Here is an 11,019-nt window from a genome sequence, read left to right on the forward strand (position 1 = left end):
GGATCAAAATAAAAATGTATGCTCCTGTCCCGTGAATTCAGCATCACCGTTACAGAGAGTGAAATAAGAATACTAGATAATTTGTGTGCATGTTCGAATCATATAATAGATGGGAAAAAATAGTTTACAGAAATTAAATCTAGTTCCAAGCAATCTCTCTCCTTCTGATACTTTTGATCGCAGATATTTCAGCTTTTTAAGAAATCGTACAGATCTAAGGTTTTTTTTTTCTTTTAATCTCTCACATGCTTTGAAAATCCTTCCCTGCAGTTCATGTGCAACTATACTAAGGTGACTGTTAAAGGAGAAATCAAACAATCCATCAAGGGAAGTGGCTTTGTGCAATGACCAGCTTACATTAAGTGTCACAGGCTGGTCAGAAAATCAGCTAACACAATCTGTAGATGTAGATATCACCAATATTCTCAACATGTTCCCTTGTTTTACTTTATCCACTAAAAATAAGGTCTTGGATTCACTTTGAATGTTACTGGAAACCAACATTAAAGTTTATAAAATCAAGGTAGCTGTATGTTCAGTGGCATATTCACTTTCTGGAGAATGTCATTAGAACAGTGTAAATTTTTTTCTTCTTCAATTTATGTATGCAAAAACTGAAAACTGGTACATTCCATGTGGCGGTGATGATTTTCTATTATTTTGCAAGACCTCTTAAAAAGTCCGAGTGTCCAACTTTTTTCCCCTCTCTTACCTCTCAGTGTGCAACTGAGTTCGGAGAGCTGATGCCCTCAGAAGACAGTAGTCAAAGCCAAAGTTGGATATAAACAGTGCAGTTGTATAAATAAAGTACCGATATTGCCTTTTTAAACAATTGTCAAGAGCCATAATAATCTTTTTTTTAAAAAAAAAATCTATCTAAAGAAAATCTTTTTCACTAGAATCTGATCTGCAACTATAGCATACATATACATATATGTTTTACATATCTTTTACTTCTAAATGTAAAAATATCATTTTTTTTTTATAAAAGGCTACCTACTGGAATGAGACAGAGTGAACTGTGGATGTATATCTTTTAAACCACATCTGGGCATTTTTTTAAATTTTTCTTTTTCATATATATTAATCAGTCGATATATAATGTAATTTTTTTTAAAAAATCTACCAGGTTGTGTCAACCAGCCACAGTGACCCAGAGCTTCTATCTAAGAAGGGAAGTGGAATTAAGTCACACCTTGCTATGGTGTTTCAGTATTTTGATTGTATAACATAACTCACTGAAACAATACTGATGTGGAACACAAGCATTCTTCCATCTATTTGACTGTTAATTAACTCTTTAGGACAGCCATTGGTCAGACATAATCACAAACGGATATATCAGTTCCAAAATTTTTCAATAGGTCTCTCTGGTGGAACAATTGTGTATCTTGGGTCGAGTTCTGGACAGAAATCCTTAAAATGCTTAGATGCTTCAGTACCGAATGCGTCTAATACTTTTCTGTTCATGACACCAAATCTAGAAAATGAAAAATCCAAAATTAATTTGCTATATAACTCAGGGAATAAAGCAACATAAAACAGGATTATGATCTCCGAGGTAATAGATTTAACTTTTTTTTCTGTCAAAGTTTAGGGATTTAAAACTATGTTCATCCCACTAAAAAACGATCATGAAATAGTGTATTTGTTAAAAGAAGCATGCAATGATATATTAAGAGAAATATAATAAACATACTTACTATGTTTATACACTACAATGGTAAAATGATAAGAAATGGCAAAAATATTTTCAAATAAACCCGACTGAAATGTTCTTTATATTAAGTTTGAAGTTAAGAATTTGTATCCTTTTAAAGGCCTTCAAAAATTTCAGATGTTTGGTATTTTTTTTTCCTCCAATGTTTCAAATAAACTTTTTTATTAGACTTCTTGTATAAGGCTAACCAACTTTCAGTGAATGTTGTTTCTGCTAGCCAAGTAGACGAGAAAGGGTTGCAATCTGACATATTATTCTATTTCTCTTTGGGACTAATGAAAGTCGCAATTAATGCAAACTAAAATTGTGGTTAAAAATGACACTCTGTCTAAATCACTGCTTTTTTTTGGGCCCAACTACAAATCTTATGTACTGGAGGACAATTCTGTTCATGAAAACTATGAAGGGAACGCTAGGATCACAAGGAAAACTAGGAATCTTGAGAGAAAACCCAGTCTTCGTGTAAGATTTGTACTCCTAGAATGTTTTTTTTATTTTTAAAAAATTGTGTTAATTGACCATCTCGTCATTTAACACAAAATGCCTTCAAAATTCCTTAAAAAAGAAAGTCTGGTATCCATCGTATTTCTTACAGAAATGAACAATGGTAGTCACTGGGACCCAAAGGTGCTTTTGTTCAAAAAGCAAGTGGACTTTCTTTCTTTCTTTCTTTCTTTCTTTCTTTCTTTCTTTCTTTCTTTCTTTCTTTCTTTCTTTCTTTCTTTCTCTCTCTCTCTCTCTCTCTCTCTCTCTCTCTCTCTCTCTCTCCCTCCCTCCCTCTCTCTCTCTCTCCCTCTTTCTTTCTTATGAAAACATTTCATTTCTCAAGCTTCCAAGAAAGTTCAGTTGCCTTTTGGAAAAAGCACCTTTGGGACAACCATGATCTGGATAATAGACATGTAAGCACTGAGAGTTACTCACTTTCCTTTCGTTAATCGCAATAGGAATTTCCAGTATGAAGGTCTCAGGTTCTGGACTTCCATCACAGCCTAAAAACAAAAATTCTGGCTTTAACTTGGCAATTCAATTGAACATTTTGCTATAGTTAAACCCCAATTCCATCAGACTCTGGGCAGCTTACAAAATCCCCCCTGCCCCCCCCCAAAAAAACCCCTAATCAAAACAGTTAACAAGCAGCCGGGGCTAAAACAATCAGAACAGTAAACAGCACAAATATACGAACACACACATGAAACCCAGCTTGGGACCAGAGTCGGATCTTAAGACTTCCTGGAACCCAAGGAGAATGGGCACCGTCCATACTTCAGGGAAGGACAGGGGATATGATGTTCCAGAGGGCAGGGGCTGAAGTAGTAAAGGCATGTTTCCTTAGTCTCTCAAGATAGCAACATTTAATTGAAGAGATCTGGAGTGCATTCACTTGTCCAAGTGTACCAGGCAGGCAGAAACAATGGGAGAGAGATGGCTGCCCAGATAATAAGGTCCTGGGCCACGAAGGACTTTCTAGGTGCATCTTGAACTGCTTTCAGAAGCCTACTGGCAACCACTAAGTTGTGCAGCAGTGGTTGCCAGTGCACATGGGCATAACATGAAGAGTCTTTGACAACTCGCCATGGCCAACTTGCCACAGCCATCTCACCGTTGCCAACTGGTTGCAGTCAACTCAAAGTGGGACAACTCGCCATGGCCAATTTGCCACGGCCATCTCACCGTTGCCAACTGGTTGCGGTCAACTCAAAGTGGGACAACTCACCATGGCCAACTTGCCACGGGACAAGATTTATATGAATATCGAAGAAATAGTCAAATAGAATCATTAAAGAAAGGGTGCAAAGGAGGGCCAAAATAAAATGTGTCTATGGAGCTTCTCAGTCCTCCAGGTCAGGGGTCCTCAACCCCCGGGCCGTGGACCAGTGCCGGGCCGTGGCATGCCAGCAACCGGTCTGCACAAACAAACAAAGCCCCATCCGCAAGATGCAGGCAGCACGCAAAACCACGCCCCCTCCGGTCTGCGGAAAAACCTCTCTCCACGGAACCGGTCCCTGGTGCCCAAAAGGTTGGGGATCTCTGCTCCAGGTCATAGTTATCCCAAAGATGCTTTTTCACAAGGCAACTGGACTTTCTTGATTTTTCTTTGAAGACATTTCGCTTCTCATCCACTGACACCAAACTGAGAGAGCACCAAGTATCTCTCAATTCCATTCTGCATTACAAATATTTTCTTCTAGCAATGTAGTTGTTTGGGCTTTTAGAACATGTCCCCAGCATAGGGCAGGTTTGATAATCTCTTCTTCTCTAGCAGCATGTAAATGCTAACAAACCTCTTAAAGCAGGCATGTCAAACTCACGACGTCACGTGACGTCGCACAACGTATCGGGTCGATTTCGCCATTGCCGGCAATGGGGTGGGCGTGGCTTCCACGTGACGTGTCCGGCCCATGGGCCGGCAGTTTGACACCCCTGTCTTAAAGTGAAATAAGAGTCAAGCAGCTATCGTATGAATGAAATGTCCAGGACAAACTGCCCCACGTCCTTTTACTTTACTTAATGAGCAACCTTAGACATAAAACAAAAGAGTTTGAACCTAAAGAACAGAAACTTACAGCTTGGAAGCAGATGGCTGTGGATACAGCATAGATTATACTGTCCGCGTGAGGGAAATAAGGAACCTTTCCAGCTTCGATGCCTTTGAAATACATGGTCTATAAAATTTAAAAAATAAATAAATAATCAAGCAAGCGAGTGAGTGAGCGAGTTTCCAAAAAAAGACTAATGATGTAAGGCTAGGCACAAGAAAAATGACCCATACGGGGAGTCAACCCTACGAGGCTTTTTAAAAAGGAGCAGTGGAATCAACTGATATCCTCCAGTGCATGGTTCATTCATAGTTAGTGAGGATCACTGATGTGACTACTTTAGACTGTGGATTAGAGTATATGTTTTACAATCATCTTTGTTTGAGTTTATCAGTCTGTGATTGAATTATAAAGGCATTTTGATTCATGTCACAGAACAGTAAAATCATTAATTTCTCCACATCAAACTTCTAGCGTGAATAAGGACCACGTCTGTGTCCTCCGTTGATCCCATGCTTATCTCAGACAAAGGCATTCCAAACTGGCCCGTGGCCAGGATATTTTGTGATGAGCTTAGAGGCTCCTCCTTTCCTCCTCCTACTGACCTGTTAACATGGGATAGCTGACTAGCTAAAACTACATTACCCATAAGCCATCTCTTAAGGAGACAGCACTTAACCCAATAAATGCCAAACATTCTAACATACATATCTACATGCTCTAGTCAGGGTTACATGATCCAAAACAAGGATCACTGATGTGACTACTTTAGACTGTGGACTTAATGGTCTGAGCTGAAAAGAAAAGAAAAACTCTTCAGATGGTATAAAATATACTACAGGTAACCCTCGACTTATAACCACAATTGGCCCCAACATTTCTATTGCTAAGTGAAACATTTGTTAAATGAGCTTTGTCCCGTTTTACAACTCTTCTTGCCACGGTGGTTAAGTAAATCTCTGCAGCTGTTAGGTTAGTAACACGGTTGTTAAGTGAATCAGGCTTCCCCCATTGACTTTGTTTGTCAGAAGGTCGCAAAAGGGGATCGCGTAACCCCGGGACACTGTGACTGTCATAAATATGAGTCAGTTGCTAAGCGTCTGAATTTTGATCATGTGACCAGGGGGAGGCTGCAAAGGTTATGAAAAATGGTCATGGGTCATTTTTTTCAGTGCCACTGTAAGTTTGAACATCGCTATATGAACTGTTGTAAGTTGAGGACTACCTGCATTTGATTGATTTCCAATTGTGGGAATTCTAATATCTGATTAGCAAGATTCTTCGACCAGGCTAAGTCAGTAGAATGCATGATAGGAAAGAACAATGAGAGTCTTTTACAATTTGCTGCTCTCCAAATATATTGAAACAAGAAAATGAAGTGTGGTGTGGTGTGGTGTGGTGTGGTGTGATGTGATGGAGTGGAGTGGAGTGGAGTGGAGTGGAGTGGAGTGGAGTGGAATGGAATGGAATGGAATAGAATAGAATAGAATATAGAGATTGGATTGGATTGGATTGGATTGGAATAGAATAGAATAGAATAGAATTCTTAATTAGAAACAAAGAATTTGTCTCTGGTGCATAAACTCTCAGTGTCCGTGCAAAACAACAAAATAATCACAATCATAACAATAACAATGGACTTCAAACTCTCAAGAGTTCGTCAAGAGCCTCTCTAAGAAGCAGCCCTGTAGACTAGCGAAGAACTGGATCCTAATATTTTTGAACGGTGCTTTCCACTCATCTAGAAAATACGTGGTTGGGGAGCTTGACTGGGAGAATCATTGGATGAAACTAATTCTGCCATTCGTGAGGAAAAGACATTCTGACAGCACAAAAAAGCTCACCTCTACTAGTTTGGAAGCCAGGTACATTGAAATAGATGTGCTTCTGTAAAACATCATTGACAATCCAGCTAGGGACCCTGTGTGGTTAAAAAAAAAGACATATAAAGTAAATTAGCCAAATTCTGAATACTGGACCACATGAAATTCCACTCTAGCAGTTCCCAAATAAATGGAGAGAAAGGGATTCCAGCTGGATTGAAAAAAGTTTGTCTAGTTCAGCATCCTGTCTCACCCTTGTGGACAACCTGATGCCACTGAGACATCTTTCCATCTTGAAGGTTTATAAAGAGCTCAGGGTACGTGAGGTAAAACAGATCATCCTCCCCTTTCTGATTTGCTGCAGGGAATCATGCTGGAAAAGGCTAATACATCACTGTGACAGTCAGGAGTCACTTAAAACTTGATCTGTCCACTCCTGTTTTGAAGCCACTGCAAATTAGGTTTATCACATCACCGGTAGAAAATGTTACACTTCAAGTCAGGTGCTGAAGAAGTGATTCCTTTGGTTTATCCTAAAGTTTTCACCATTCAGCTTCATTGGATGAATGCTGATTTTTAACACCATGAGAAGACGGGGGGGGGGGGGGGGGAAGGTATCACAATGATCAACATATCCCCCGATCTGTTAACTCATATATTCAAGACTTGTAACCATTCTATCCGAGGCCCCTTTCTTTCTTATTTCTTAGTATGCTTTCTTTTTGTGCCTTTCCAAGTTCTGCTGGGGTTGCTTCTGTTCTTACAATCTGTTCTAGCATTATTCTCGGCCCAACCCCCCCCCCCAAATTTTTCAATACTGCAAACGTACTGTTCCAGACGTGGTCTCCACGCCACCTTTGCGTATTATGGTAACTAGCTTCGTAATTTATCAAGGCTTCCTTGCAATCATTTATGGATACCATTTCAGACAAATGGCTGTCCAGTCTCTTCTTAAAAACTTCCAGTGTTGGAGAATTCACCGCTTCTGGAGGCAGGTTGTTCCACTGATTAATTGTTCTAACTGTCAGGAAATTCCTCCTTAGTTCTAGGTTGCTTCTCTCCTTGGTTAGTTTCCATCCGTTGCTTCTTGTCCTGCCTTCAGGCGCTTTGGAGAATAGCTTGACTCCCTCTTCTTTGGGGCAGCCCCTGAGATACTGGAATACTGCTATCATGTCCCCCCCTGGTCCTTCTCTTCATTAAACTAGACATACATTATTCTCCAGAAAACATTATTCTCCAGAAAATATCAGAAAGATTTTCACTCTTAAGGAGATGCGTGGAAACTACTAACTTTGGGAATCTGAGAGAGATGGTTGGGAGGAAATGTAGATTTACCTGCAACAAGTGCGTGTACTTCATCGTCCAGGTTCCGTACCCATCGCAGGAAACAGCTTGTACCCTGCATTTTAAAGGTAATCATGGCAGTATTTTTGTCATTGCAACACAATAATCGAGTAACAATAGGTTATTGTTCCCATAATACAGGGGTATGCCACCTTGGCTCTTTTATGACTTGTGGACTTCAACTCCCAGAATTCCTGAGCCAGCCATGCTGAGGGGAAAGGGAGAGGTTTCCAAGCTGAGCCATGCTGGCTCAGGAATTCTGGGAGCTGAAGTCCACGAGTCATAAAAGAGCCAAGGTTGCCTACCCCCGCCATAATACATCCCAATAATAGCCTTAAAATTTAATCGGGCAAGGAAAATGCTGATTATGGCTTCGGCTTTGATCACTAATTTATAGCTACCCTGTGCTATGCATGTAAAATAAAATAAACACTGTATTTGGGAATATATTAAAAGGTTGTTCAACGGGACAAAGCTTCAGCCAAATCCAAACGGGTAGTAAGAGTGTTTGCATGCGTGCAAATGTATGTGTTCATCCCTTCTTATACAGACATTATTCAGTTATTTAATAATTAGCAAACTGTTATCTTAAATATTCTCCTCACACAAAGAAGCCTGTATATTTCTTATCTACTTTAAACTTCTATTATGGAGAATTTGCTTCACCATTGCGCACATTTAGGTATTGCATATAAAAACTGCGCATGGTAACGTCTTATCTCTAAATGACATTTTTTACTTTTAATCGTAATGTAACACGGGCAAACAACCGTTTTAAACTTAACGTAAACCGCACGGTAAAAATTTTTATTTTTGTAACAGAGTTGTCAAAGTCTGGAATAGGTTATCCGATTCAGTTGTCTCAGCTACTAAACTTTCACGGTTTTAATTCTAACTTCACTTCTGTGGACCTCACCCCATATTTAAGAGGTTCCTAAGGGGGACACGCGTAAGTGCACTAACATGCCTATCGCCCCCGTCACGTGTTAATTGTTCTTCATTTTGCTCGTTCGAATTTGTAACTTTTGTTTCACAAATAAATGTAAATAAATAAATAAACTTTAGTCAGGTAGCTGAGAAAGTTTGGTGCGGTGGTTAAAGTGCTGGCCTAGAACAGGAGATGGTGAGTTTTAGTCCCACGTTAGGCATCAAAACCAGCTTTGGGCCAGTCGCTCTCAGCCCAACCCACCTCACAGGGCTGTCGTTGTGGGGAAAACAGGAGGAGGAAGGTGTGTTGGATATGTTTGATGCTTTGAGTTAATTATATAAATAACAAAGCTGGGATATAAACGCATAAATAAATATGATGAAAAGTGATAATCCAGTACAACAGAATGCAGGTGCCATTAGGCATTTTACATCGCGGGTGTCAAACTCGATCACGTCACGTGACGTATCCCGACATATCGTGATGGTTTTTTTGCCTTTGCAGAGCCGGGGTGGGCGTGGCCTGTGCGTGACGCATCCGGCCTGCGGGCCGCCAGTTTGAGNCCCCCCCCCCCCCCCCCCCGATTTTTCAATACTGCAAACGTTCTGTTCCAGACGTGGTCTCCACGCCACCTTTGCGTATTATGGTAACTAGCTTCGTAATTTATCAAGGCTTCCTTGCAATCATTTATGGATACCATTTCAGACAAATGGCTGTCCAGTCTCTTCTTAAAAACTTCCAGTGTTGGAGCATTCACCACTTCTGGAGGCAGGTTGTTCCACTGGTTAATTGATCCAACTGTCAGGAAGTTTCTCCTTAGTTCTAGGTTGCTTCTCTCCTTGATTAATTTCCATCCGTTGCTTCTTGTCCTGCCTTGGAGAATAGCTTGACTCCCTCTTCTTCGGGGCAGCCCCTGAGATATTGGAAAGCTGCTATCATGTCCCCCCTCGTCCTTCTCTTCATTAAACTAGACATACATTATTCTCCAGAAAACATTATTCTCCAGAAAATATCAGAAAGCTTTTCACTCTTAAGGAGATGCGTGGAAACTACTAACTTTGGGAATCTGAGAGAGATGGTTGGGAGGAAATGTAGATTTACCTGCAACAAGTGCGTGTACTTCATCGTCCAGGTTCCGTACCCATCGCAGGAAACAGCTTGTACCCTGCATTTTAAAGGTAATCATGGCAATATTTTTGTCATTGCAACACAATAATCGAGTAACAATAGGTTATTGTTCCCATAATACAGGGGTAGGCAACCTTAGCTCTTTTATGACTTGTGGACTTCAACTCCCAGAATTCCTGAGCCAGCCATGCTGAGGGGACAGAGAGAGGTTTCCAAGCTGAGCCATGCTGGCTCAGGAATTCTGGGAGTTGAAGTCCCCGAGTCATGAAGGGGCCATAGTTCCCCCATGCTGGCTCAGGAATTCTGGGAGTTGAAGTCCACGAGTCATAAAAGAGCCAAAGTTGCCTACCCCCGCCATAATACATCCCAATAATAGCCTTAAAATTTAATTGGGCAAGGAAAACTGCTGATTATGGCTTCGGCTTTGATCACTAATTTATAGCTACCCTGTGCTATGCATATAAAATAAAATAAACGCTGTATTTGGGAATATATTAAAAGGTTGTTCAACAGGACAAAGCTTCAGCCAAATCCAAACGGGTAGTAAGAGTGTTTGCATGCGTGCAAATGTATGTATTCATCGCTTCTTATACAGACATTATTCGGTTATTTAATAATTAGCAAACTGTTATCTTAAATATTCTCCTCACACAAAGAAGCCTGTATATTTCTTATCTACTTTAAACTTCTATTATGGAGAATTTGCTTCACCATTGCGCACATTTAGGTATTGCATATAAAAACTGCGCATGGTAACGTCTTATCTCTAAATGACATTTTTTACTTTTAATCGTAATGTAACACGGGCAAACAACCGTTTTAAACTTAACGTAAACCGCACGGTAAACATTTTTATTTTTGTAACAGAGTTGTCAAAGTCTGGAATAGGTTATCCGATTCAGTTGTCTCAGCTACTAAACTTTCACGGTTTTAATTCTAACTTCACTTCTGTGGACCTCACCCCATATTTAAGAGGTTCCTAAGGGGGACACACGTAAGTGCACTAACATGCCTATCGCCCCCGTCACGTGTTAATTGTTCTTCATTTTGCTCGTTCGAATTTGTAACTTTTGTTTCACAAATAAATGTAAATAAATAAATAAACTTTAGCCAGGTAGCTGAGAAAGTTTGGTGCGGTGGTTAAAGTGCTGGCCTAGAACAGGAGATGGTGAGTTTTAGTCCCACGTTAGGCATCAAAACCAGCTTTGGGCCAGTCTCTCTCTCTCAGCCCAACCCACCTCACAGGGCTGTCGTTGTGGGGAAAACAGGAGGAGGAAGGTGTGTTGGATATGTTTGATGCTTTGAGTTAATTATATAAATAACAAAGCTGGGATATAAATGCATAAATAAATATGATGAAAAGTGATAATCCAGTACAACAGAATGCAGGTGCCATTAGGCATTTTACATCGCGGGTGTCAAACTCGATCACGTCACGTGACGTATCCCGACATATCGTGATGGTTTTTTTGCCTTTGCAGAGCCGGGGTGGGCGTGGCCTGTGCGTGACGCATCCGGCCTGCGGGCCGCCAGTTTGAG

The 11,019-nt window shown here is 40.5% G+C and overlaps 1 protein-coding gene across 1 annotated transcript in view; it reads right to left on the bottom strand.

The window, feature by feature from the left end:
- Nucleotides 1-1,090: 1,090 nt before the first annotated feature.
- TMEM135 (transmembrane protein 135) overlaps nt 1,091-11,019 on the bottom strand; it is a 176,611-nt gene continuing 166,682 nt past the window's right edge. The window contains exons 11-15 of the mRNA XM_015832112.1: nt 9,454-9,517; nt 6,102-6,178; nt 4,285-4,383; nt 2,642-2,709; nt 1,091-1,480 (exon numbers count right to left, since the gene is read on the bottom strand). Of these exons, the coding sequence (XP_015687598.1) occupies nt 1,342-1,480; nt 2,642-2,709; nt 4,285-4,383; nt 6,102-6,178; nt 9,454-9,517 (447 nt within the window). The 3' untranslated portion in view covers nt 1,091-1,341. The remainder of the gene's footprint in view (nt 1,481-2,641; nt 2,710-4,284; nt 4,384-6,101; nt 6,179-9,453; nt 9,518-11,019) is intronic.

The sequence above is a fragment of the Protobothrops mucrosquamatus genome, unplaced genomic scaffold, assembly GCF_001527695.2.
Source record: "Protobothrops mucrosquamatus isolate PMUCROS unplaced genomic scaffold, P.Mucros_1.0 scaffold_305, whole genome shotgun sequence".
Classification (NCBI taxonomy): Eukaryota; Metazoa; Chordata; class Lepidosauria; order Squamata; family Viperidae; genus Protobothrops; species Protobothrops mucrosquamatus.